General features: G+C 63.9%; 1 protein-coding gene across 6 annotated transcripts in view; it reads left to right on the top strand.

Moving 5' to 3' along the window:
* Window positions 1–7,323: 7,323 nt before the first annotated feature.
* The window catches only part of DBN1 (drebrin 1), a 33,863-nt gene continuing 13,699 nt past the window's right edge, over window positions 7,324–27,487 (top strand). For 3 of the 6 annotated variants that reach the window (XM_073355077.1, XM_073355072.1, XM_073355071.2), the window contains exons 1-7: window positions 11,551–11,570; window positions 17,517–17,572; window positions 17,828–17,940; window positions 19,505–19,579; window positions 21,226–21,372; window positions 25,694–25,771; window positions 26,335–26,486. In XM_073355077.1, the coding sequence (XP_073211178.1) occupies window positions 17,875–17,940; window positions 19,505–19,579; window positions 21,226–21,372; window positions 25,694–25,771; window positions 26,335–26,486 (518 nt within the window). In that variant the 5' untranslated portion in view covers window positions 11,551–11,570; window positions 17,517–17,572; window positions 17,828–17,874. Of the gene's footprint in view, window positions 7,486–11,550; window positions 11,571–17,516; window positions 17,573–17,827; window positions 17,941–19,504; window positions 19,580–21,225; window positions 21,373–25,693; window positions 25,772–26,334; window positions 26,487–27,487 lie in introns of those variants that run through there. The other 3 variants (XM_073355075.2, XM_073355073.2, XM_073355076.2) reach the window with 2 other exon arrangements.

The raw sequence follows: 27,487 nt of genomic DNA, 5'->3' as shown, positions 1-27,487 counted from the left end.
TGGAGAACAACCACAGACAGACAAAAGGGGAGTCTTGTTTCAGTTTTAAAAAGTTCTAGCCTTCCCACGAAAGCTCATGCTTCCTCACGAAAGCTCATGCTCAAATAAATTGATTAGTCTCTAAGGTGCCACAAGTACTCCTTTTCTTTTTGCGAATACAGACTAACACAGCTGTTACTCTGAAGCCTTCCCATTGGCTCTTTTGGCCAGGTGCCCACTCACTTCCTTTGACCTATGCAAGGCAGTGAGAAGTTTTAACGCTTTACAGGTAGAGCAATTAGAGAACAGCTACTCAGAGGGATTTTATAGCTACTGGCTGGGTGGGTGTCCATAAAAGGGAGCTCCCCCGCCTTCATTTATCACAAGCTGGAAAGGGGGTGAACAGACAGCTAGCAACATTTGCAATGACACTATTCAGAGAAGATTGAGGAACTTCAGGGAGCCCTGACCAGGCCTGGGGAATGGTTCACATGATGGAAAATCAATCTAATGTTGAAAAAGGAAAATAATGCAGCTTGGAAGGAAAAATTGGACCTGCTCAGCTCGCTTACAGGGGTCTAAGTTTTCTCTCAGCTCAGAGAAGGACCCTGGGCATAACTGCTGCTAGCTCAGTGGAGACCCCTGCTCGATGTGACGCTGGGGGCAAAACCACAAATCAGGCTGTGTAAAGAATGGACTGGAGACTAATCTGGAAAGTACAAGGCTGCTCTGTAACTTGCTGTCCCACTGTAGCTGGCTGCTGTGCCCAGTACTGGTCAGCCCAGTTCCAGCAGGACATGGCAGCCCCAGAGGAGGGGCAGCAAACAGTGACATGACTGAGCCGGGCTCTGGAAAACTCTTTTCTGAAGTGAATGAAAAGATTAGGATTGTTAATCTTAGAAAGGAGACAAGGGCCCCTGATGAAAGTCTAGAGCAGGGGAATTAGGAGCTCCTGTCTGAACATGACAAGCGGAGGCCTTCCAATGACATTGAAAGATGGCAAATTCAAAAGTGATAGTAACACTTTTCCAAAGAAAGTGTGATTAGCCAGCGGAACTCATTGCCACAGGATGTCATTGTGGCCCAGAACTTAGTGAGAGCCCAAGAGGGGCTGGCCATGTGTACGGATAACAGGAGTCAGCAGAGCTATAACACCAGTGCAGCCAGAGTGGGGAAGGTAAACCTGCACTGAGGGGCTAAAGCAGGCTCTGGTAGGATGAACAATGAGGAGTCCTTGTGGCACCTTAGAGACTTAACAAATTTATTTGGGCATAAGCGTTGGTGGGCTTGAACCCACTTCATCAGATGCATGGAGTGGAAGATACAGCAGCAGGTATAATTACATGAAAGGACAGGAGTTCCCTTACCAAGTGTGAGGTCAGTCTAACAAGACAGGTTTCAGGGTAGCAGCCGTGTTAGTCTGTATCCGCAAAAAGAAAAGGAGGACTTGTGGCACCTTAGAGACTAACACATTTATTTGAGCATAAGCTTTTGGATTGACGTGGACCAGGTGTGCTGAAGATTCAGAGAGAGTCGGTTTCAGGGGGTGGTTAACCCCTGGGAGTGTGTGACCAGAGAGAAGAACTTTTGCAGTAACAGGGTCCCCCGGGGGATTGCAGCGAGCGGTCCCAGGGGCGGAGGAGGCTGCAGCTCGACCCTGGCAAAGAGGTGGTGACCTCAAGAAGGACTGGCACCCTCGGGGTTCTTCCTGGAAACTGTGGAAAGCTGCCCAGGCCTGCGAGTGGCAGCAGGGAGATGTGATGCAGCAGGGAGGGGGGAGTGTTGAGCTGGGAATGTGGCAGGGGAGTTTCACTGGGGATGGGAGACCTGAGAGCCTGTCACCTGAGCCGGGAGTGGGAGGGGGAGGTGACACCTCTGCCCGGGAAACTGGACAAAGGCTGCAGGAGAGAGCCTGCTGGGGGGGGCGGGGTAGTTTCAGTTTGGGGCTGGGTGGAGGAACGCAGGGAACCCCAGGGCTGGGGTCTAAGCTCCCTGCCCCCCAGAAGGACTTGACTGAGGGGTCCTGGGTGTACCCACAAGCTCTGTTTTGGACTGTGTTCCTGTTGTCCAATAAACCTTCTGTTTTACTGGCTGGCTGAGAGTCTCAGTGAATCCCAGGAAGAGGGGTGCAGGGCCTGGACTCCCCCACATTCTGTGACAACTGGTGGCGCTGATCCACCAGGCACTGGAAGGTGGCCGGCGCTCCCTTGAGGCCGAAAGGCAGGGTCAGGAACTCATAGAGCCCCAGAGGGGTGATAAAGGCCGATTTCAGCCAGGTCTCTGCATCCAGCGGCACTTGCCAGTAGCCCTTTGTAAGATCCTTGGTGGTAAGGTATCGAGCTCCTCCCAGCTTGTCTAGGAGCTCGTCCGGCCTGGGCATGGGGTAGGCATCAGATTCAGTGATGGCATTGAGCTTCCGATAGGCCACACAGAACCAGACCGACCCATCCTTTTTGGGGACCAGCACCACCGGCGAGGCCCAAGGGCTGGCCAATGGCTGGATCACCCTGAAAGCCAGCATGTCCCGGACCTCTCTTTCCAGGTCCTGAGCAGGTGAGCTACAGCTAAATTGGTTAGTCTCTAAGGTGCCACAAGTACTCCTTTTCTTTTTTCTAATGAGACAATTCACTTAGCAAGATACCAAGGGAAGAAAAATAACTTTTGAAGTGGTAATGAGAGTGGCCCCTTTCAGACAGTTGACAAGAAGATGTGAGTAACCGTAGGGGAAAACTAGGTTTAGGTTTTGTAATGACCCAACCACTCCCAGTCTTTATTCAGGCCTTATTTGATGGTGTCCAGTTTGCAAATTAATAGGTAGGATGAGCTACCACTGGGGGCAGATTCTCTTGTTGGTTACTGCTAGGTTCTTGCCCCTGTCTCTGCAGTAACTGGCAGGGCACAGGACTAAACGAACCTCAGATCTGAGCCCATCTGTCAGTTGCTGAGGCAGCCAGGATGCTGTGGTGCTGTTGATGGACAAGCTGAGTCAGACCATCCAGCCTAGGATCCTGCCTGCCGGCAGTGGCCAGTTCCAGGTGCTTCAGGGGCACTGAACAGGACAATCATTGAGTGATCTCCACTCCTGGCTTCTGGTGAGCAGAGCATGGGGTTGCATCCCTGCCCATCTGGCCTAACAGCCCGGGATGGACCTGTCCTCCACGAACGTGTCTTGTTATAGCTCTGCCTTCACATGCCCTGGCAGTGAGTTCCGCAGGTTGTGTGCCTGTTGTCTGCTGCTCCCCAAGGAGCACAGCTCCGAGCAGGAGGCAAGGCAGCCACAAACACAGCAGCCTGGCAGGGTGGGCCTGGCCCCTGTTGATTTGCTACTGCTGGCTGTGCACCTGTCAGCACTCCCATTTCCCTGCTCCCTGGGTTAGCCCAGCCACAAGCGGTGCAGGGGCAGAGCTCTTAAAGCCCCCGGCAAGGCCAGGGGCTGCCGGCTCAAAGCGCGGCAGAGCTGGAGAAGCCAGCGCACTTTGGCATGAGTGGGGGGACCTTGGGGGTGGGCGGAGCCAGGGCTGGGACTCTGCCCAGTCCAGCTGCCTTGGGAGAACAAAGCTCCCGAATGCTGAGCTCTCCAGCGGCATCCGCGCTACGGGCCGAGAGCAGCCTGCAAGCGGCACCGGGTGAGGTGGCAGCTGCCCAGACCCTACCCAGCAGCTGTGGGCAGGAGCCTGCGTCAGCTCATGAAAGGCTGTGGGTGCAAGGGCATTTGGAGAGGCGCTGGAGCTGGAGTCCAGGCAGGAATCATAGAATATCAGGGTTGGAAGGGACCTCAGGAGGTCATCTAGTCCAACCCCCTGCTCAAAGCAGGACCAATCCCCAATTTGTGCCCCAGATCCCAAATGGCCCCCTCAAGGATTGAATTCACAACCCTGGATTTAGCAGGCCAATGCTCAAACCACTGAGCTATCCCTCCCCCCCAAGGCCTTTCCTGCCTCTGGCAGAGGACCCAGGGCCTTTCCTGCCTCTGGCAGAGAACTCCCCAGGGGAGCATTAACAGGCAGGAGCCACCACAGTCATGCAGGGGGCTTGAGCCCCTCACCATTGTATCTGACCTGAGATGCACGGTGCTGGGTCAGTGGGGTCAGCAGCACTGAGCACAGGGCCGAGTGGCCCCCTGCAGGGCCGCACCCCCGGTACCATGCTGGGGCATTGGAGTCAGGGCTGGCTGCAGGAAGCATTGCCCTCCTGAGCCTCTCGCACCATTGTAAGCGTTCCTTGGGTGGCGACTTCCTTAGGTCCCGGCTGATTCTCAGCTTGTGCCATCGGCCCTCGGGTGAGCTCAGGGCTGGTGAGGGGGCAGCACTACCAGGAGGTGAGCGCGAGTGACAGATGGGGGGCCTGGGCAGCAGATTCTCTGCCAAGGAAGATGCTAAGCCCAGTTCCTGGCTCTCGTGCTGCCAGCGGCTGGGGCAGGTTCCTGGGGGAAGGGCCCAGGCAGTGGAATGCAGCAGGAGTCGGTGGAATTGCAGGAGTAGGGCCCAGTGAGTCGTGTGCCCCATTAGCAGAGCCTGAGGAAGGCTAATCTTGGGAGGAGGCCCCAAGCTGCAGCCTGGGGAGCTGGCCACTGGTGCGGGATGTTGCCTGCCCACATGCTGGTCACCGGGGGGCTGCTGTTTTCCAGGGGGCTGAGGTCTGGGGCACGGCCTTTGGCTGCCTTGTAGCAGCTTCCCCCACCTGTAGGCTCCGGCCTTTTCTTTGGGAACACTGGTCAGGAGCCAATGGAGCTGGGAGCAGCCCTTCATTTGTAGCAGGGCTAAGCCCCCGCGCTTCTGGGCTTGCCACGTCAGTGATGAATGTAAAAAAACCAGCTGGAGCTCTGACCACTCTGTCATTACAAATTAAGCCCTGGCTGGGGGGTATGGAACCAACCGTAGGGCGGAACAGGTCCAGCCCAGCAGGGTCCCTGGTGCCTGTCTGAGGCCAGCCAGGGAGCCCTGCAGGGCAGCTGCAGTCCAGAGCTCACTTTCGCAGCCAGAGCATGGAGCTGGCAACTGTGTGGGCTCCCCCAGGGGCACAGCACCCGCCTGCAAAGCCAGGCAGTGCTAATGAAGGACGTGACGCAGGAGAAGTGGCGCGTTGGCACCTACCACGCAAGGTGCCATGGCAGCCCCGCAGCCGCACTCGCTGTATGGGGGGCAGGGAGCTGAGCCTTGAGTGCACTGGGCTGCTCTGAAACAAAGCAGTGGGGGGTGGGTGCTGGGGGGTCCGGGCAGTGGGTGGGGGGAGTGGGGGAACTGGGCGGTGGGTGGGGATTCTGGGGGAGGGCCTGGGGTGTGTGAGGGCACTGGGGGGTTGGGTGAGGGGTGCTGGGGGGTCCAGGCAGTGAGTGAGGGGAGCTTGGGGGCTGGGGGGCTGGGTCCATGTCCGGGGTGCTGGGGGGGCCTGGTGGTGTGGGGAGGGTTGGGCAAGGGGTGCGGGGTCCGTGTTCAGAGCGCTGGGAGAGGCTGGGGGGTTGGGTGGGGGGCGGGGTCTGTGTCTGGGGAGCTGGGGGGATCCAGATGGTGGGTGAGGGGAGCTCGGGGCACTAGGGGGCGGCATCCGAGTCCGGGCGGTGGGTGCTAAGAGGCGCGGGGGGGTCTGGGCCGTGGGTGAGGGGAGCTCGGGGCGCGAGGGGGCGGGGTCCATGTCCGGGGTGCTGGGGGACCTGGCCGTATGGGGTTGGGCTTGGGGGTTGGGCGAGGGGCGCAGGGTCCGTGTCTGGAGCGCTGGGGGAGGGTCTGGGGGGGTCTATGTTTGGGGTGCGGGGGGCCTGGCGGTGTGGGGGGGTGCTTGGGGGTTGGGCACGGGGTCCGTGTCCGGAGCGCTGGAGGCGAATGGGGGGCTGGGCGGGGTCCGTGTCCGGGGTGCTGGGGAGCCTAGCGGTGTGGGGTGGGGCATGGGGATTGGGCGAGGGGTCTGTGTCTGGAGCGCTGGGGTGTTGGGCCGGGGCGCAGGGGTGTGGGGTCCGTGTCCAGGGCGCTGGGGGGTCCGGGCGGTGGGCGAGGGGAGCTGGGGGCGCTAGGGGGCGGGGTCCGGGTTCGGGGCGCTGGGGGGTCCGGGTGGTGGGCGAGGGGAGCTGGGGGCGCTAGGGGGCGGGGTCCGGGTTTGGGGCGCTGGGGGGTCCGGGCGGTGGGCGAGGGGAGCTGGGGGCGCTAGGGGTCGGGGGTCGGGGCCGGGGTCCGTGTCCAGGGCGCTGGGGGGTCCGGGCGGTGGGCGAGGGGAGCTGGGGGCGCTAGGGATCGGGGGTCGGGGCCGGGGTCCGTGTCCAGGGCGCTGGGGGGTCCGGGCGGTGGGCGAGGGGAGCTGGGGGCGCTAGGGGGCGGGGTCCGGGTTCGGGGCGCTGGGGGGTCCGGGCGGTGGGCGAGGGGAGCTGGGGGCGCTAGGGGGCGGGGTCCGGGTTCGGGGCGCTGGGGGGTCCGGGCGGTGGGCGAGGGGAGCTGGGGGCGCTAGGGGTCGGGGGTCGGGGCCGGGGTCCGTGTCCAGGGCGCTGGGGGGTCCGGGCGGTGGGCGAGGGGAGCTGGGGGCGCTAGGGGTCGGGGCCGGGGTCCGGGTTCGGGGCGCTGGGGGGTCCGGGCGGTGGGCGAGGGGAGCTGGGGGCGCTAGGGGTCGGGGCCGGGGTCCGTGTCCAGGGCACTGGGGGGTCCGGGCGGTGGGAGCTGGGGGCGCTAGGGGTCGGGGTCCGGGTTTGGGGCGCTGGGGGGTCCGGGCGGTGGGCGAGGGGAGCTGGGGGCGCTAGGGGTCGGGGGTCGGGGCCGGGGTCCGTGTCCAGGGCGCTGGGGGGTCCGGGCGGTGGGCGAGGGGAGCTGGGGGCGCTAGGGGGCGGGGTCCGGGTTTGGGGCGCTGGGGGGTCCGGGCGGTGGGCGAGGGGAGCTGGGGGCGCTAGGGGGCGGGGTCCGGGTTCGGGGCGCTGGGGGGTCCGGGCGGTGGGCGAGGGGAGCTGGGGGCGCTAGGGGTCGGGGGTCGGGGCCGGGGTCCGTGTCCAGGGCGCTGGGGGGTCCGGGCGGTGGGCGAGGGGAGCTGGGGGCGCTAGGGGGCGGGGTCCGGGTTCGGGGCGCTGGGGGGTCCGGGCGGTGGGCGAGGGGAGCTGGGGGCGCTAGGGGGCGGGGTCCGGGTTCGGGGCGCTGGGGGGTCCGGGCGGTGGGCGAGGGGAGCTGGGGGCGCTAGGGGGCGGGGTCCGGGTTTGGGGCGCTGGGGGGTCCGGGCGGTGGACGAGGGGAGCTTGGGGTGCGGGGGCCGGGGCGCTGGGGGGCCGGGCGGCGAGGGGCGCTGGGGGATCAGGGCGGGGGCCGCGGCCGGGGCCGGGGCGCTAAGGCCGGGCGGGCGCGGCGGCGGGCGGAGCCGGCCCGCCCCTGGCCCGCCCCGCCCGGCTGCTGCAGTGTCTCCGAGGCAGGCAGGCGGCCGGGTCCTTGGCTTCGCGCGGCTCCCTGCGCCCGGCATGGCTGGCGTGAGCTTCGGGGCGCACCGGCTGGCGCTGCTGGCCGCCTACCAGGAGGTGATCGGCGAGGGGAGCCCCACGGACTGGTGAGCGCCCGGCGCTTTGGGCGGCTCCGCGCGGGGCCGGGGGGGACCGAGCCCCGGGGCGGCGCCCCCCGGGCCCCCCAGCCGGGGCCGAGCGGCAGCCACGAGCTGCCCAGAATGGTGCGCGGGCGGCGCGGCGGGCTGGGGAGCCGGGGCCGGGCCCCTCGGGGCGGGCTGCGCTGGGCGAGGAAGCCGGGACCCCCCCGGGGCCAAGGGCGCCCCGAGACCAGCCCCCTGGGTCCGCCCGCTGCGGGGTGGGGGACGCCCCCCCCGGGCGCAGGGAGGCAGCGTCCGGCTCCAGGGGGGCCCGAACCCGAGCGAGCCCTGCCCAGGTTGCTCCAGCTCCCGGCGCCCCGCTCCGGCTCCCCGGCTGTGGCCCATCTCCGCGGAGTCCCTAGCCCCGGGTCCCCAGCACCGCCCCGGACTCTGCCCGGCCACGGCACCAACTGCCCGGGCGGTTCGGGGCTGTTGGGCCTTCGGGGCTGCAAGAGTCTGTAGCGACAAGCTGCACAAAGGAGGGTGGGGCTGGGGGATGCGGGGGGAGGAGAGGGGAGGGGAGGGGCGGGGGGAGGAGGCGGTTGGGGGGCTGGGGAGGTGGGTGGGGGGTGGTCAGGTTACTAGCCGTGCCCGTCCTCCCGCTGGCCCTGCCACTGGCTCCCGTGGGATCCATTCCCAGCCCTGCAGTCTGGCTCCAGCAGGCCCATCGCCTCCTGTTAGGGTGGGCCCTGGCCTGCCAGGCACCCGCTGGGGATAGGCAGCTCTGGAGGCCCCATTTCCTTTCGTCTCCCCATCTTTCTCCAGGGCAGTGTCTACCCTGCCTGTGCTGGAGGGACCCCCAAATTGCTTCTTGCTGGAGTGGCTGGTTCCGGTGGTGGAGACGCGGGCCCACGGCCCCCGAACCGGAGCCACTGACATCCCAGCCTGCACTGGGGAGACGGGCATTGCTGGGGATGCTGGTACCTGCTGGCATGGAGGGGCTGCGACCTCAGCCAGCGGGAGGGGGCAGCGAGGTCACCAGACCTGGCCAGCACCTTGGGGTGCAGGACGGCCGGCTCTGTCTAATGGCCCCCAGTAGGGGAACTCAGTGCTGCATGCCTGGGCCCAGGTCCCAGCAGGATCCTGCGGCTGTGCCCTGTGGAGCGAAGGCTCGTGGGAGCCTGGGCGGCCGTTTGGCGCCTTTGCTCAGCATTGGTGCTTGCTCCGGCGTTGGCCAGGCTGGGGAATGGCCTCGCGGTGTGCTCTGGGGCAGCCGAGTCTTTGTCTTTGAGCGAAAAGGCCCCCGTGGCTCTGGTCCTGCCCCCAGGCTCTCCCCGGTTTCCTAATGTGTCCCATGGCTGTGGGTTCTCTTTCCAGTCATCCTTTCCCAACAGCCGGTGAGGTGCCAGGCTGGTGCCTCCCCACCCTGGCCAGAGCTCCAGCTCCTTGGGACGGTCATGTGGGAGCAGGGTCTCAGGGTGCAAAGTCTCTTGCTTTTGACACCCCCCTTCTGGGGTGAAATAGCGATGTTGCCCCTTGGCCCGACACGCCTCCGTTGGTGCAGGGCATGAAGGGAAGCAAATGGCTAGTGGCCATGCAGGGCCGGGGCTGCGTCCGGCGGTTCCCCGGGTGGTCGGGCCTGGAGCTTTTCTCTGCCCCCACTCGCTGGTCCGAACTGACCAGGGGAAAGGATCTGTGCTGTCTGGCCCCTGAAGCCACGACCACTCAGCCACACCATCTCATTGGCATCTCCCCTCAGCTGGGTCTGCCCCCTCCCCACAAATCGCTTGCACATGAGTGGGGCTCTGCTCCCTGGCCCTGCTGGCCCTGGCTGAGCGCTCTGTGCAGGGATTGTTGCCCTCGGCCCCTTTTGCATCTTCCTCCAGCTGCCGGCCGACGCGGCTGGTGCCCGGTTCCGCTGTTCGTGAGCGCTGGGGCCTGCTCCCTGCCTTGTCGCTGTGGACCCACAAGGCCCTCCCAGCGAGTGTGCACTTCACCCCCACTCCAGCTGCTGCGCTCCACTCCCTGCCCTCCCCGGGCCCTACCAGCTCCCCGCCTCTCTCACCCCCCAGCCGAGGAGCAGGGGTGCTGCCCTTCTTCCTGCCCACGCCCCAGTAAAGGGCCAGCAGCATGTGAGCTGCTCTCCTCCCACACAGGACCTGGGGGCTTGGAGGGGCATCAGCCCCCTCCCCAGCCATGTTACCGCAGAACAATAACGGGGGGGCTGGGGCAGGGGCCAGGGAGCAGGTGCAAAGGCTTCTGGGGAGACGGCCAGTGAGCTGGCGATGTGGTGAGTGTGGGGTGTGGGGAGCTGGAGGCCGGGGGCCAGCGGGGGCCAGCGTGGCCCCCGGCAAGTTCTAACCTGCTTTGTGAAGCGAGGCTGGAGCCCTAGGTCTGGGCGGGGGGGCGCCGAGCAGGGGGCGAAGTGGGGAAGCTCCATGGGGTGTGCAGGGAGGAGGGTCTTGAGGCGCTGGGGATGGAGTTGACCCCCGGGGGCTGAGGAGGACTCCCCACTTCAGGCAGGCTGGAGCCCCTCTGGCTCTGGAGGCAGCTCTGAGCATGTGGTGGGCAGAGGCTGCATTGGAGGCCCCGGCCAAGGGGAGACTTTGTTCCTGGGCGTGCTGAGGGAACCTGGCCCAGGGGCTGCTGCATGGAAAGGTGGCTAGAGCCAAGGCACCGAGTCTGGCGGCAAGGGGAGCAGCGACCTAGGGGCCGGGCGTCTGCCAGCACTTGGGGATGGCCAGCTCAGCCAGAGACGTGGGCTGGGGTCGGGTGCTCAGACCGGGAGCTCTTTGAGCCTGGGGGCAGCGTCCCCCTCCAGAGTCGGGGCTGGGGGTCGGGGGCTGCTCTGGCATGGGGCAGGTAGCTTGTTGCTGGTGAGATGCTGTCCGGGCCCCTGGAGCGCAAGGCTCCCAGGCTGAAGGGCCTGGCACGTCCCGGCTGGCTCTGGGGCTGCTGCCCAATGCGCCCCAAACATGGGGCCTGGTGCCACTGTGGGGTGAGGCCCAGCTTGCAGCCAATCAGATTGCAGGATGCAAATTGGCCCAGTGGCATTTGATTGGCCCAGCGGCCATTGATGTCACATGGGGCTGCTGAGCAATTGCCCAAGTGGGAAGCGCAAATCTCCAGGGGCGGGCGGAGCCGCACGGGTACCCTGGGCAGGGATGTCCTACCCGAGACAGGCTGGGTGAGGGCGGAGGGGGCATGTGCCAGGCAGCAGGAGAAGTCCCCGGTGCTGCCCCCTGCCCAGTGCGGAGTGCCCACCCTGGCAGACCAGGCTGAAAAGGAAGCCAGGTCCCCCCTGCTCCAGCCCCAGCAGCCGCCTGAGGCTGCAGACGGGTCACCCCTGCTGGCCTACGTCGTGGGAGGCGCAGTCAGGTTGCTGCTGGCCCTTGGGGGCGGGGTGGGCACACGGCACCTGTCTAATCCTGCAGACAGTGGCATTGGCTTCTCCCCCAGCAGCCAGCGGGACCCTGTCTCCGAGAGGTCACGGCCAGGGCCCCATCCAGCGTGGCCCTTCTGGCCAAGTCACCGCTCCTCAACGGGGGGCGACCCGAGGGGGCGGCACATCTCTGGTCACACTGGCCAGGAGACACTGGCAGTGTTGGGCTGGCTTCTGACAGACTCCGCCTGTGGTCTCTGGCTGGGAGTCCCCTTCCAGGCCGCCTTCCCTGTGGCTCAGGCTGACCTGAGCATCCCCGACCCCCATGTGGGCCCGTCTGGCCCCAGGGGGCAGTAGGGCAGCACCATGGGGAAAGAGCAGGGGCAGGGCGGGGAGCGCTCCTGAGAGCTGGGGTGCCAGGGCCCAGTCTGCCCACCTGAGACAATCCGCTGGGAAACACTGCGCATGCAGCAGGGCCGGCCTGGGGGCTGAACAATGGGCTCCTTATGCAGCCAGTCCCCCAGCCAGCCATGCAGCAGCTGGGGCACGGGCTGTGTGCTGCATAACAACAGCCCTGGCAACAGTGTGCTCTGGTCACCTCCTCCCCACCCACCCGGATGAGCCGGGTTGGGGACAAGACCCTTGTCCGGCCTCCTGGGGAGCACAGGCCAGAGACCTGCCTCACACGGTTCCTGCAGCGGAGCTGGCAGAAAGCTCTCCCATGGCTGGGGTGAGTGCAGCCGGCCTGGGTCCTCGGCTTCAGGCGCGGCGGGGCAGGACTTGCTTCTGGAGTTTAGGCTTTGCCCCCTCCTTTGGGCTCTCTGCCCCCTCCCTCTAGGTTGCTGCTGGGTGCGTGGTGGTTCTGGGGCTGGCAGCCCTGGGAATCTGGCAGCTTCTTGGAAGGGGCAGCAGCCCCAGCCACTGGGCCTGAATTGTTCCTTTCTAAAGATCTAACTCAGGGGCTGGGCTCTCTGCTGGAGAAGCTGGGTGCAAGGGGAGGAGGCTGGGGACAGGGCGAGGTGGTGCAGAGGGGCCGCTCCACCATCCTCTGGGAGAGAGACTGTGCAGGAGATTGTTCTCAGGGCATGGGCATCAGGCTCCGTGCTCAGGGTTCGGCTCAGATAGCAGGGGCTGCGGGTCAGGAGTGAGGGCCATCATCAGAGCAGGGGGCTGGGGCTGGATGGGGCCATGGAGGGAGCTAGTGCTCCTAAGCACGGCCTTGTTGCGCAGACAGGGCTCCCATCCCAGGGCTGCTCAGCACAGGGAAGGGGATGTTTAGTCTGGGGCTTCCCCTCCCCTGAGCGTCCCGGAGGGTCCGGGGTCAGAGCGGCCCCTCCCCCTCCCTGCCTGGTGGAGGCGGCTGGGCCCATTACTCCATAGGAAAGGAATTCGGTGCTGTTTTCCGTGCAGTGACTTGCTGGGCCTGCATTGGAAACACATGTGCGCAGGCTGGGGGGGACGGGGCTTCTCCCCCTCCAGGCCATGGGGTGCAGGGGTCGGAACAGGGCTGCCTCATGCCCCATTCACACTCTGCGCGGGCATGTCCTGGGCCCGTGCTTTGTGCTTCCCCCCTCGCTGGCTGCTGGGCCCCAAGCCTGGGATGTGCAATGTGCTGTCCCTGGCCCACGTGGTGTGAGGGCTGGTGGGGCAGGGCGCGGTGCTGCTCCCAGGGTACTGGGGGGCGCTGGCTCGGCTGCTGGGGTGCAAGAGGCACGTGAGGGGCTGACAAAGGGACACTTGAGGGAGGGTCTCATGAGGATGATCCCCCTCCCCCGGCCTGGCTGTGCAGTGACTGGCTAGCTTGTCTGCGGCTGAGCCCGGAGCTCTGAGCAAGGCAGCGGCACTGGGGGGGTCTTTGCCAGTGTCGTCCTCATTATTTATGTCCATGTGCGGAATGAATTTTGTGATGTGTGGTACATCACCTTCGTACTGGTGCACATAACATTCATGGGGTGGGGCTGAGGGGTTCACGGTGCGGGAGGGGCTCTGGGTTGGGAAAGAGGGTTGCGGTGTGGGGGGATGCGAGCTCTGGCTGGGGGTGCAGGCTCGGGGCTGGGGATGAGGGGCTTTGGGTACAGGAAGGGGCTGGGGTAGAGGGTTGAGATGTGGGGGGTGAGGGCTCCAGGGTGGGGCCGGGGATGAGGGGCTTGGGGTGTGGGCTCAGGGCTGAGGCAGAGGGTTGGGGTGGGGGGTTTTGGGCTCTGGGGTGGGGCCAGGGATGAGGTGTTTGGGGTACAGGCTGCCCCAGGGCTGCAACGGGGAGAGGTGCCTCTCCCCAGCCATGGCAGCTCTGGCGGGGCCAAGGGAGGGGCTCCTCTCCCCGGCTGGCTGCGGCAAGTCCGGGACAGGTCCGTGTTGAGGCATCCTCTCCCCGCCACAGCCCTGAGCCCCTGTGTGGGGCTTAATGGGCAGCTGCGCGGCCGTGCAGCTTAGAGGGAACTTAGGTCTCCGTGTCGTGGAAGATGGTGCCAATGGGGCGAAGGCCTGGCTTGGCGAGGAAGCTGGAGGGGGTCCTACGGCCCATGTGGGCACATGGGGTAGCGGTGGCCTGTGGAACTTTCTGTTGCCGGAGCTGGGATGCAGAGCACGCAGCATTTGGGAGGGCGGTGGGGCAGGTGCATCTGGGCCTTTGTGCTCTGCCCATATCTAACATTGCCCTTCATGTCTCTTCCTCCTTGGCCTGCTTCCTGTCACCTCGTCCCATCAGCCCTGGGCTCTGGGACAGACTCCCCCACCACTGCCAGGCTGCAGAGGTGCCCGTGTGGCTCGCTCACACCAGCATTGCACCGCTGGCCCAAGGCCAGGCACACAGGGAACTGAAGCTGCTAAAATTAGCTGCCCATTGTGAGAGTTAATGGAAGGTCAGGCTGGTTTCTGATTGCACCAGGCTGGTCTGGGCCAGGCCCCTGGGCATGCTGTCCTCCCAGGCATGCTCCCCCCTGGGCCGTGCCCGGTGCAGGAAGCAGGGCTCCCGGTGGCTTTGGTGCTGTGTCACTGGGAAGATCCATGCCACCCTGTGTGGAAAGGGGGCTCGGGCAGCCTGGGCACTGACCTGGCCATGCAGGGGTTGGGGGGAAGGAAATTACCCAGTATCCCTCAGCCCCGCCCAGGCTCCCTGGCCCGCAGTGACCCCCGTGCTTGTCGTGTGCCCATGGTCTCCCAACAGCACTGCTCCCGCTCCGCTGGTATTGCCCCCCCAGCCTGCCCCTCCCCCATTGGCAGCGCCACTCGCACTGGCTGAATCCACGCGGTGCCCAGCCCAGCCCTCGAGTCTCCTGTGGCTCAAACCTGTGGGTATCTCCATCTGCCCTGTGCAGCTGGGGGAGGGTCTCGGATGCCCCAGGGCTGAGCATGCTGCGGGGAGGGGCAGGCTGGTGGGGGGCTGTGCAGCAATGAGGCTCCAGCCGATTGTTCCTGTTTCGTGGCCCCGTGTGGGGTGTTGCCTGGCACCGGGCTCTGGGCAAGGGGCAGTGCCCTTCTGTGGGACAGGCAGGGCACTGGGGCTGTGCATGGGGGGCAGTGCCCAGTGTGGGGGTGTCTGTGCAGGCGGGGACTGTCCCCGCTCTTTGTCTGGTTACATTGGAGCCGGGGGCTGGAGCAGGGATTTGGTCGCAGCTCGTGGTGCTCATCAGGGGCGCAGGAACCCCGTGGGCTCCCCACTGCCAGGCAGGCGAGTGTCCTGGTGCCCCGGTGCGGTGGGCTGGGATTTTGAGGGTCCCCGCACATCCCCCCCATCCCTGCAGCTAGGCTGGAGCAGAGTCCAGGTCCATCTGGCTCAGAGTCGGGAGGCAGCCTGGGCCGGGGAGGAACCCATGTCCTGAGCTGCCAATCTGGGAGATTTGGATTTTGAGATTAACGTTGATCTCCTTTATGCCATTATCTGTGTCTCAGGGAGGGGGGTGGCTCCCAGTACTGCCAGCTCTGTACCGGTTCAGGGACTGGGGTGCGGGCTGCTTGGGGGGTGTTTGTCCCCAGTGGTGCAGCTGCTCCTGTCCCCCCACCCAGTGCTTGGTATGGACGGGTCCCGTGGGAATGGGGGAGTGGTCTGCGCCCACGGTTGGGTTTGGACTCTGCCTGGTGAAAGGGGTGAATGCCCGCAAGAGCCACAGGCAACATGAGGGCCAGGGTGGAAGGTTGGGGGGTCATCGCGTCCCTGGGCTCGAAGCTTGGTGGTTACTAGGCCTGGTAACAGCATCCTGCTTGAGGGGCTAGACTAGGGGTGGACAAACTTTTTGGCCTGAGGGCCACATCTGGGTTGAGAAATTGTATGCAGGGCCATGAATGTAGGGCTGGGGCAGGGGGTTGGGGTGCGGCAGGGGGCTCGGGGCAGGGGTTCGGGGTGTGGGCTCCGGGGTGGCAGTGGTGCGCAGTTGGGCTAAGGCAGGCTCCCTGCCTTCCCTGGCCCCATGCCACTCCCGGAATGGCCAGCATGTCCGGCAGTGGCTCCTGGGGTTGGGAGGGGGCAGGCGGCTCTGCTGCGCGCTGCCCTCACCTGTGGGTACCACCCCCAAAGCTCTCATTGGCCGCAGTTCCCCGTTCCCGGCCAATGGGAGCTACAGGGGGCGGTGCCTGCAGGCAAGGGCAGCGCACGGAGCCCTCTGTGCCCCACCCCAGGAGCTGCAGGGATGTGGTGCTGACCGCTTCCGGGAGCGGTGCGGGGCCAGGGCAAGCAGGGAGCCTGCTTTAGCCCCACTGCGACGTGGGACTGGCAATCCTGCGGGCTGGATTGAAAGCCCTGATGGGTCAGATCTGGCCTGCAGGCCGTAGTTTGCCCTCCCCTGGGCTAGGGGCTCCTGGGTCTCCTGCTGGCATGGCCCTTACTGGGCCATGGGCCGGGGGGCCCTCAGTGCTGATGGTCGGGGACCTGCAGAGCTGACAGCCTGAGTCTCTGCAGCCTCCAGGGATGTGAGGGATGAACGGGGTTTGTTAGCCCTGCCTTGGGGGGCCCGGGGCTGAGGCCAGGGCTTGCGATTCCCCACCCCCTGCTCTGGGCCTCCAGGGGCTAATGGGACTGCCCCTCCCAGGATGAGTCCAGTCGGCCACGGAGCTGCCCTGGGCCCACGTGGCCCTTCCCTTCCCCATCCCCACCAGACCCCAGAAGCTCAGCCAGGTGGATGAGGAGCTGGGTGCGGGGATCCCAGCTCAGCAGATGGGGAAAGTGGTGATTCAGCAAATGGTCCTAGCTCCACAGAGTGTCCCTCAGCGAGCGGCCTGGTGGGGGATGGGGAAAGGTGCACAGCCCAGGGGCCGGGGCGGCGCGCTCGGGGGCCGGGGGGCCAGTCTGCAGTGGGGAGCAGGATGTGTTTGAGGGGAGGGGTCCGTGGGGCAAAGTACAGCAGCTAGTGCTCCCGCTAGGGTGCCTGCCAGATACCAGTGCGCCCCCTGCCTCCCCCACTCCCCCCACTAATCATCTCCTCATCTTGTGAGCGCCATCCCAGCTGGAGAGCTGGGTGGTTGCCATGGAGACAGAGGATGCTGGTTGCCTAGATAAGCTGAAATTTCCCTGTCTTCGCCCACCAGCCCTGGACCGTCTCTGCCGGCTGCCCACCCCCGCCTTTGAGGAGGGGCCGCCATGGGGTGCAGGGGATACAGACAGCAGGGCTTCATGTGGGGCAGTGGGTGGGGGGAGGGGGCCTTCCCAAGCACAGTCCGGAGAGGGGCCGGTATCCAAGAAACCGTCTCCATGGAGCCCCCATCACACCCTGAAGGCTCATTGATTTGCTGCTACTGCTTTAATTGCCTTCCGCTCCCTGCCAGGGGCTCACGCAGCTTGGGAACGTGAGCAGCTCTTGCTTTGTCCTGCGGGAGGCGCTGCTGCCCGAGTCCCAGCGTTCCCTGTGGGTGAACAGTCGCTGACTGGCCCCAGCCAGGTGAATCCTGGTCCCTTCCCCCTCCAGTCGCCCGCCGCCCCCATGCCCCCAGCTCATAGGTGACCAGCCACCACGCTGTCTGGTGGGGGGGTGTGTGAAAAGGACCCGCTAGGTGCGTTGGCCTGGGGGCCGGGACCCCCAGCCCTGTTGGCCATCCCCTTCCACGTGCCACTGCTCAGCCAGGGCCTGAAGCCCAGGGCAGGGGGTGGCTCACCCCCCACCCCCTGCTCCCAGAGCAATGGGGCCGGGACTTGGATTCCGCCCCCCGTCTTGCTGGGAGCGGCCACAGGGAGGCTTCTCCCCGGGCCTCTGGTGCCTCCGTCCCCGGCTGGCCCTGGGACAGGTGCCCGGGTAGCTGGGGCAGGCTGCTGAGACTTGCTCTGCTCAGTGGCAGGCGAAAGGCTTGTGCTAGTGGCAGAGACTTGCTGGGAGCCGGGCTCTGCTGGCGGCCCCCCTCCGCTGGCGCCCGCAGGCTCAGCGTGAGGCCACGCGGCTGGGTGGGGAGAGGGGTCGTGCAGTGTGGCCTGGAGCGCCCAGTGCAGGGGGGCACAGCTCCCTGCCCCCATCCTGGCTCTCCCGTGGGAATCTCCTCCCCAGGGCTGAGCTGCTGGAGGACAGGGTGTGCCAGCTTCTGGCCTCGTCTTCCCCCTCAGCTGCGGGGGGAGGCTGGCAGGTGTGCTGTGTGTGGTAAGGGGTGCAGGCCCCCCCGTGAGTGGGCTCTAGTGGAGTTCTGCGCCCCATGCCCGCCCCATGTCCCGGGGCCATGGCTGGAGCCTCGCTGTCCCTCACGCGCTCTCCTCCCCCAGGGCTTTGTACACCTACGAGGATGAGTCTGACGACCTGAAGCTGGCTGCGTCGGGAGGTAAGGGGACCCCAGCCCCCCACCTCGCTCTGTTGCCCATGCCCCTGCCAACGGCCCTGGGGGTTCCCTCCCTCCTGCCTCTGCAGGGCTGCAATTCTGGGGGGTTGAGGGCGCCTAAACACCCCTCCCCCACAAAGAACTTGACACCTGGGGGGGCAGGGTGGACAGACTGTCCGTGGTCCCTCCCTGCCCCATCCCCTGTGTGTGTGTGGGGGGGACAGACTGACTGACTGTGCTTCCTCCCTGCCCGGCCAGGAGGCGGTTTGCAGGAGCTCTCTGGCCACTTTGAGAACCAGAAGGTGATGTACGGCTTCTGCAGCGTCAAAGAGCCCCAGGCAGCGCTGCCCAAATACGTCCTGGTCAACTGGGTGAGTAGGGCCCGCGGAGGACTGGTGCAGGCCTGCGGGGAGGAGACCTCCTTTGAGCCCGTTTGCAGAGAACCGCATTCGGGATGATGAGGCTCAAGGTCCGGTGTGGGTTGCAACTCGCCTGAGTCATTGCGGTGGGGGGGCTGGTCGTGCTGTTCTGTGGGGGTTGGATGCCTGTTCCTATACACTATCTGATAGCTCTCTATAGGTAGGGGGATCCTTGCCCGGTTCGGGCCTGTTCCTGGCCTAATGCTAGTCAACGTGATCAGTGAGCTGGAAGAAAATATCAAGTCATTTCTCATAAAGTTTGCAAATGACACGTCAGTTCTGGGAGGGACTAAGGCTGGGGACTGGTCAATTCTAGGGCCATCTGGGTCGCTTGGCAGCTGGGCTCATTAAACAAGCATATGTCTGAATACAGTGCAAAACAGGGTGGCACATCTGGCACCCAAGGGTGGGGAGGTGCATGGCTGGCTGCGGGCAGCAGCTAAGAAAGCAGCGACTCAGAACAGGACTTGGGGTCGTGACGGGAACCAGCTGAGCCAGGGCTTCAAACAGGATATTGAACACGGGCAGAAGGTTCAGCGATCCAGGGCCTGGGAAACCAGCCTGGCGGCACTGCGTCCATTCACTGAACACAGAGGAGGCTACAGGTGCCCTGACCCTGGTCTCTGGATGCCAACGTAGGGAGGAGATTCCCAAGAGGAGGGGGCCCTTCAGTCCTGCTGGCCAAGCCAGAATGAGAGCCAGTGCCTGGAAATGGGACAGGACACAAGGCAGACAAGCCCGGAGGCACCGATGGGAACAGGGAAGGGAACTGACCACCAGAATTAATTGGGAATTTCCTTGCTGCAGGCCGAGGCGGATTCTGCCTCACTTGGAGTCCGTAAATCCTGGCTGGGCCCCTCTGTCTGTCTGAGCCAGGGGCTCTGTGCTCTCCGGCCTCCCAGAGCTCAGAGGGGATGGTCCTGTGTGGCCTGAACATCCAGGAATGCTCTCCCCGCCCCCCATCTCCAGGGTCCTTGGGCTTGGGGGCTGGGCGGGGCCCGGTGGCGCTGGGCGGGGCCCCGTGGCATGGCCCTAATGCACCTGGCCCCATAGCTTTTCCAGGGATCCCTCCTGGGCTCTTGTGCTGCCACCTAGTGGACCTCTGCCTCCCTGCACTGGACCCAGCTGAGCTGCGGTGGGGGGGTCTCTCCAGACCCCAGGAGTGTAGCCTGGGTAGGCTGCGTGCCCCCGCCCCCCTTGGCATCCAGGCCCACGCAAGTCTGAGCAGGGGTGGGATGCTGCCGCCACAGAGGCCCGGCGCGTCCCTCGGGCAGCTGAGACTCAGGCAGAGCTCTGCGCCCGCCCGCCGGAAAGGGACGCTCCGGCCTCCCTGCCCTGCCCTGCCCAGCTCGGCGGGCGGAGCCCCGTGCCTGCGGGCGCCAGGCTGGGAAGAGGGCGTCGGGGGAGACACTGAGCAAGCGCCATCTGTCCTTGCCCAGCCCCCGCATTGCCACTCCAAGCTGCTGCCCGGCAGCCCCTGCAGCCCCATCTCACTCTGCTCCCTGTGCCCGGGCAGGTTGGGGAGGACGTGGCCGATGCCCGCAAGTGTGCCTGTGCCAGCCACGTGGCCAGGATCGCAGAGTTCTTCCAGGTCAGTGCGTGTCGCTACGGGGGGCAGGGGCAGGTCCGCGGGGGGCAGGGGCGGGATACGGGGGACCCGGACAAACCGGAGGACTGGGCCAAAAGAAACCTGATGAGGTGCAACAAGGATAAGGGCAGGGTCCTGCACTTAGGACGGAAGAACCCAATGCACCGCTACAGACTAGGGACCGAATGGCTAGGCAGCAGTTCTGCGGAAAAGGACCTAGGGGTGACAGTGGACGAGAAGCTGGATATGAGTCGACAGTGTGCCCTTGTTGCCAAGAAGGCCAATGGCATTTTGGGCTGTATAAGTAGGGGCATAGCGAGCAGATCGAGGGATGTGATCGTCCCCCTCTATTCGACATTGGTGAGAACTCATCTGGAGTACTGTGTCCAGTTTTGGGCCCCACACTACAAGAAGGATGTGGATAAATTGGAGAGAGTCCAGCAGAGGGCAACAAAAATGATTAGGGGTCTGGAACACATGACTTATGAGGAGAGGCTGAGGGAACTGGGATTGTTTAGTCTGTGGAAGAGAAGAATGAGGGGGGATTTGATAGCTGCTTTCAACTACCTGAAAGGGGGTTCCAGAGAGGATGGATCTAGACTATTCTCAGTGATAGCAGAGGACAGAACGAGGAGTAATGGTCTCAAGTTGCAGTGGGGGAGGTTTAGGTTGGATATTAGGAAAAACATTTTCCCTAGGAGGGTGGTGAAACACTGGAATGCGTTACCTAGGGAGGTGGTGGAATCTCCTTCCTTAGAAGTTTTTAAGGTCAGGCTTGACAAAGCCCTGGCTGGGATGATTTAATTGGGGATCGCTCCTGCTTTGAGCAGGGGGTTGGACTAGAACCTCCTGAGGTCCCTTCCAACTCTGTTATTCTATGATTCTATGTGTTGGGTGCAGGGGTGTGCTGCTGGATTAATTGGGGTGCAGTAACAGGTCCAGAGAGTCCGAGGTGCTAATGTGACCCTGACACTGAACAGGGTTAAACAAGGGCTGGGTTTGGTATCCAGAGCCCTGGGGCTGCTGAGTGCCAGGCAAATGCCTCGGCGAGCCCCCCCCCCCCCCCCAAACCAACTTCCCCTTGAGACAGAAAAAGAAAAGTTTGAGCCTTTGAAATGTGAGTATCAAGCCAGGCTTTAGTTTTGCAGAGTCCCACGTTCCCTTCCTCTGGCTGCAGAGCCGGGAAAGGGGCAGACCCTTGTCCGACACTTCGAGGTTGGGAACTGTCCTCTGTGCAGAACCTAGGCGGGAGCTGGGCTGGGCCAGAGCTGCTGGTTACAGGCGGGTCCCTTTCCTGTGGGGCCGGACCACGGCAAACGCGTAGAGAGGAGAGAAAGGAGTGACGCCGAAACACACAGCCTCCCTGGCCCAGCACGGCGAGGCCTGGCAAACTTGTACCGGCCCCATGCTGGCCTGTGCTCCCCGCAGTGCTGCAGGAGACATAGTGTGGGCCAGCAGAATTTCCAGTCCCCAGGCAGGGGCAGAGGCGGACCAGCCCAGGGGAGCCGAACCAGGGAGCATGGCAGTGGAGGGCCAGGAGAGGGGCTGGCTGGGGGTGGGTCAGAGGCTGGGCTGGGGCAGTGCAGCTGTTGGCTCAGATCCGCCCCATGCCAGCCGGCCTGGCTCTCCCATGCTGCTCCCCGGTGCAGGGTGTGGATGTTATCGTCAATGCCAGCAGCGTGGAGGACGTAGACCCGGGGGCCATTGGGCAGCGCCTCTCCAATGGCCTGGCTCGCACCTCCAGCCCCGTGCTGCATCGCCTGCGGCTGCGAGAGGACGAGAACGCCGAGCCCGTGGTAAGGCCCCGCGTCCAGGCTGCCTGCCCCAGCCAGGTGTTACAAAGTGTGGGGGAGTCAGGACCCCGTACCTCTGCTTCCTCTGCGATTCACATTCACCGTGACTCTCAGCCAGCCGGTAGAACAGAAGGTTTATTAGAAATGACAGGAACGCAATCCAACCCAGAGCTTGTAGGCATGAACAGGACCCCTTAGTCAGGCCCTTCTCGAGGTCAGGGAGATTAGACCCCAGCCTTGGGGCTCCCTCCTCTTCCTCAGCCAACTCCCCGCTCAAAAACCCCTTCAGCGTCTCACCAAGCTTCCCCCAGCCAGCCCTAAACTGAAACTGCCCCCCCCCCAGCCCCTGGATTCCTTTGTTCTCCAACCCTTTAGCTCTCACCTTGCAGGGGGGAAGGGCCCAGGCCTTCAGTGGCCAGGAAACAGGGTGTCGGCCATTGTCTGTGTCCAGACCCCTGCACACACCTGCCCTCTAGGGCTCTGCAATGATCATACACTCTTACCCCACTGTCACGGAGTGTGGGGGAGTCCGGGCCCTGCACCCCTTTTCCTGGGATTCACTGAGACTCTCAGCCAGCCAGTAAAATGGAAGGTTTATTGGACAACAGGAACACAGTCCACAACAGAGCTTGTGGGTACACCCAGCACCCCTCAGTCAAGTCCTTCTGGGGGAGCAGGGAGCTTAGACCCCAGCCCTGGGGTTCCCTGCGTTCCTCCACCCAGCCCCAAACTGAAACTAACACCCCCCCCTTCCCCCCCAGCAGGCTCTCTCCTGCAGCCTCTGTTCACATTCCTGGGCAGAGGTGTTACCTCCCCCTCCCCTTCCTGGCTCAGATGACAGGCTCTCAGGTCTCCCATCCCCAGTGAAACTCCCACATTCCCAGCTCAACACTCCCCCCTCCCTGCTGCGTCACATCGTCACACCCACCACCTACATACTTAAGAACTGCATAGGGGAAATTGAGGCACCCCCACAGTATTCAGAGAAAACATTAAGAACAGTCCCACTTTGTCACACCACCCTGAGGTCGGCCAGGTCCCTTATCTTCCACAAGGAGGAATCTTTCTGGAACTCAGCGGTCGGGGAAGGGATGGGAACCTGCTCCCTTTTGCCAGCTTGGTCTGAGGCCGCAGCCTCTCTGAGCCATGGTCCCTCGGCGCTCCCTCTCCTCCGGGCTACAGTCCTGCACCTCTGGCAAGGTACCCTCCCTGAAGTCAGGGCATAGCACCCCTCGCCGGCTCTGGCTACGGGTCACAACCAGGGCTCCCTGGGGGTTGCTTGGCCAGTCTTCTAGGTCCCCCTGCCCCCAACACCTCAGTGGGCAAATGGTGGTGCACCCCCACATCCTTGGGGCCCTCCTTGGCCCTCCATTTCAGATGCACCCTCACCACAGGCACCTTGAATGGGGTCCCGCCCACCCCGCTCAGGGTCAGGTAGGTGTTGGGCACCACCCGATCTGGGGCCACCACCTCGAGCCGGGCCAGCATCACCTCCGCGCCTGTATCCCAGTATCCCTGGACTTTCCTCCCATCCACCTCCAGAGGGACAAGGCACTCGCTCCTTAGGGACAGCCCCGCACCCCCTTCTAAACTGAAAACCTTGAGTCCGGAGCATCCAGCCCTCCAGAGGAGCTGGCCTGGGGTACTCTTCCTCCTGAGCAGTTGATAAGCTGCTAGCCCACCTTGCCTGGGCAGTCTGCCCCTCGTCCAACTGGGTCCCTACCCAGTTAACCCTGGGTGGGTTCGGTCTGCTCAGTCTGTCCCTGAGCTTGGGGCACTGGGTCCGTACGTGGCCTCTCCGGCCACAGTGATAGCAGCTCGTGTCCCGTTGGTCCCCTCGAGCGGGTCAGCTAACCTGACGCCGGATGTTCCCTTTGGGAGGGGGTTCTCCATATTTTCCCACAGGAGGTCCCATGGTGACTCTCTCTCTGCATCGTGGTGCGCCTGCTTATTTGGGATTCCTCTTTGCTACCCCCTGACCAATCACAGACTCGTCGGCCAGCTGCCCTGCATGTTGCGGGTCCTCTGGCTTTTTGTCCACCAACCATAGCCTCAGATCAGATGGGCACAGTTCATATAGTTGCTCCAGTATGATTAGGTCGAGCAGGTCCTCCTTAGTTTGGGCGCCATCCATCCACTTGCTGGCATATCCCTGCATCTGGCGGGTCAATTGTAGATATGTGCCCTCAGGGTTTTTACGTTTTCTCCGGAACCTTTTCCGGTACATCTTGGGAGTCATCCCAAGCTCGTGTAGCAGGGCCTTTTTGAATAGTTCGTAGTCCCCTACCTCCACCCCTTTCATTCGGCTGTGCACCTCCATGCCTTTGGGGTCCAGTAAGGGGGTGAGAAACTGGAGCCTGTCTGCAGGGCCTACCCTGTGCAGCTCGCAGGTGTTCTCAAAGGCCGTCAGGAAGTCATCTATGTCCTCCCCTTCCTTACGCTGGGCCAGGGAGCCCTTGTCAAAGCTCGGTGCAGTCTTGGATCCACCCTCACTCACTGCAGCCGGAGGCTTGCTGGTCCTCAGCCTGGCCAGCTCCTGCTGCTGCTGCTTTTCCCGTTCTGCTCGCTCCTCCAGCTCATGCTGACGCTGCCTTTTGCGGTCCTGTCGCTCCTTCTCTTGATCTTCCAACTCTCTCAGTCTCATCTCCCTCTCCCATTCCAGCTGCTGCAGCTCCAGGGATGGGGAGCTCTGGTGGGAGGATCCCCAGCTGGCTGCTCAGGTCAGGGTGCCCTCGGTATTCACTGGGCTCCTCCCAGCCCCTCCCCTAGGCATAGGTAGGAGGGGTCTCGGGATGCCCTCGGCAGCAGTCTGACCCCTCCCAGCTGGGTCAGGTATCGGGACCCACACTGCCTCTGCTGGGCTGCTTCCCTCGAGACAGGGATCGGTGCATCCGAGTGATCCTCCTCCTCCAGCTGGGCAATCAGCTGCTCTTTGGTGAGCCTCCCAGTGCGCAGCCCCCTCTGCCTGCTCAGCTCCACCAGGTCGCTCTTAAGGCATTTAGCGTACATCTTCCTGCTGGCCACTCGCAGGCCTGTGTGCTCTCAGCTCCCCACGGCTTCCAGGAGGAACCCCTAGTGTGCCAGCCCTTCTCCAGGTCACCACCTCTCTCCCGGGGTCAAGCCGCAGACTCCTCCACCCTGAGACTGCTCGCTGCAGTTCCCAGGGGGACACCGTTATTGCGGCAGTCCTCGCTGGTCACACAGTCCCAGGGGTTAAGCGTAGCTCTTCCACCCCCCGAAACTGCTCCTCTCTGAATCTTCAGCATGCCTGGTCCCCATCAATCCCTTTTCATTTTACTGCTCCCCAGTCATGTACTGCAGGAAGTGCCATCCATGAGGTGCAGTACATCCCACCGCTACCACCAGTTGTTAAGAAGCGTGGGGGAGTCAGGGTCCTGTATCCCCGCTTCCTCTGCGATTCACATTCACCGTGATCTCTTAGCCAGCCGGTAGAACAGGTGGTTTATTAGAGATGACAGAAATACAATCCAACCCAGAGCTTGTAGGCATAAACAGGACCCCATAGTCAGGTCCTTTGTGGGGGTGGAGAATTTAGACTTCCTTCTCTGGGGCTCTCCCCTCATCCCCAGCCAACTCCCCACTCAAAAACTCCTTCAGCGTCTCACCAAGCTTCCCCCAGCTCCTCCTGCAGCCTTTGTCCAGTTTCCCAGACAGAGGTGTTACCTCCCCATTCCCATCCTGGCTCAGGTTACAGGCTCTCAGGTCTCCCATCCCCAGTGAAACTCTCTGGCAACATTCCCAGGTCAACACTCCCCCCCTCCCTGCTGCATCACACCAGGCTGGAGGGGGAGCCCCGGCCCAGTCCCCCACCTGCATCCCTCTCCCCAGCAGGTTAGAGATCCTGCCCCACCAGCCATCCTCAGCTGCCTCGCCCAGACCCACTGCTCAGGATCTGGGGCTCTCAACTGTGGGACTGGGGAGTCCAGCGCTATCTGGCACCTGTAGAGCCCTCTGGCCCCATGCTGCCCGGCTCCAGCATGGTGGAGCTGTTCCAGCACGGGGCGCCTTGTGGGAGTCACAGCAAAGGAGCCCCGGAGCCCCAAACCCCCTATCGATACCTGGGGGGGGACATGACCTCTGCAGTGCCATGGACCCCTGTGGGAAAATCCCACTTGCTGCAGGTGCTGTCCCCACCACTGATCCCAGGGAACTGCCAGGCCCTCTTCCCCTCTTTCCCCCTCGCGTCCCCCCTCCCCGGATGCTGGGGCACCACTGCGTGCCCCCTCCCCCAATCCTGGGACATTGGCCCCACCCACTGACGCTGGGGCACTGCTGCACCCCCGCTGACCCCTTTCTGTTCCAGGGCACGACCTATCAGAAGACTGATGCAGCTGTAGAGATGAAACGGCTCAACCGGGAGCAGTTCTGGGAACAGGCCAAGGTAGGGGCAGCCGATGGGCCTGCCATGGGGCAGAGGCAGCAGTCCTGGGGCACCCCCACCCCCTGTGTCCAGGCCTGGCCCAGCCGGCAGGTCTCTGCAAAGCCTGAGCTGCCCTCCTGTCCTCTGCACCCCTCACCATCTGTGGCTGGGGTGTGTCCCGAGCCCGCTCTTGAGAGCTCCCCCAAACCAAGTGGTGTCTGGGGTAGCCAGGCGAAACCTGAGTGTGAAACTGGAGCAGGGAGCTGGGTCCAGCCTGGGGAACAGGAGCTGTTGCCGCAGGGTGAATGGGCCGGACTTGCTCTCCGGCATCCCTGCAGGGCCGTTTGGTTTGGAATGGGGAGGGATTAGGGTTTCACTGTCAGGTTTTGCCCCAAGTCTACCAAAAAACTTCTCCACGACTCTGCCCAGCCCTGGCTGCTGAGCAGGAGATTGTCCTTGAGCCGCTGGTACTGCCGGAGGCCTGGGATGCCCCTCCATGGTGTATGCGTGTGGGGCTGTCCTGCGGGGCCGGCAGGGGCCCCTGCGGGGTAGGAGCCTGGCGGGCTGACGGGCTGCCCCCGCAGAAGGAGGAGGAGCTTCGGAAGGAGGAGGAGCGACAGAAGGTGCTGGAGGAGCGGCTGCGCTTTGAGCAGGAGCGCATGGAGCAGGAGCGCATGGAGCAGGAGGAGCGGGAGAAGCGCTATCGGGAGCGTGAGGAGCAGATTGAGGAGCACAGGCAAGGGCTGGGCTCGACTTGGTTCTCAGGGGAGGCGTGGGAAGATTCTGCCCCCCGCCATGCATGGGCAGGGGACGAGGGGCTATGTTCTTCGGGGGTCAGGGTGTTTGTGAGCGCCCTGCCCTGCATGCATGGGGGAACGGCGTGGGGAGAGCATGGCACGGAGAGATGGCTCTAGGGGCTGTGTGGATGGGGGCAGGGCGCTGCATGCTTGCTGATGCGGTGTTGGGGCGGATCTGGGGGCTGCGTGGATGGGGGCAGGGCGCTGCATGCTTGCTGATGCGGTGTTGGGGCGGATCTGGGGGCTGCGTGGATGGGGGCAGGGCGCTGCATGCTTGCTGATGCGGTGTTGGGGCGGATCTGGGGTCTGTGTGGATGGGGGCAGGGCGCTGCATGCTTGCTGATGCATTGTTGGGGTGGATCTGGGGGCTGCGTGGATGGGGGCAGGGCATTGCATGCTTGCTGATGCGTTGTTGGGGCGGATCTGGGGGCTGCGTGGATGGGGGCAGGGCGCTGCATGCTTGCTGATGCGGTGTTGGAGGCGAGTCTAGGGGCTGCGTGATGCCACCTGGAACTGGGGTACCACTGAGCCCACCTGATCCCCCAGCAAAGGTGCCAACTTTTCAAATTGCTGGTGGGTGCTTGACCCCCGGCTCTACCCCAGGCCCTGCCCCCACTCCACTCCTTCCTCCCAAGGCCCCACCCCTGCCCCCTCCCCCAAGCGCACCACATCCCTGCTTCTCCCCACTCCCTCCCAGCCTCCCTGCATGCTGCGAAACAGCTGTTCGCGGTGGGCAGGCAGTGTGGGGAGGGAGGGCGAGGTGCTGATCCATGGGGCCTGCTGGTGGGCAGGAGGCACCGGGGGGGGGTGCATGGGAGCTGACTGGGGGCTGCTGGTGGCTGCAGATTCACACAGATGCTGAGATCAGCTCTGCATGGGAAGACTCAGCTAACGAACTGCCCAGCACTCAAAGTGCACAACCCCCTCTAGAGGGCAAACC

Source organism: Lepidochelys kempii, chromosome 8 (genome assembly GCF_965140285.1).
Source record: "Lepidochelys kempii isolate rLepKem1 chromosome 8, rLepKem1.hap1, whole genome shotgun sequence".
Lineage (NCBI taxonomy): Eukaryota > Metazoa > Chordata > Testudines > Cheloniidae > Lepidochelys > Lepidochelys kempii.
Note: the sequence above shows the minus strand (reverse complement) of the source record. Positions and strands in the feature narration are given on the sequence as shown.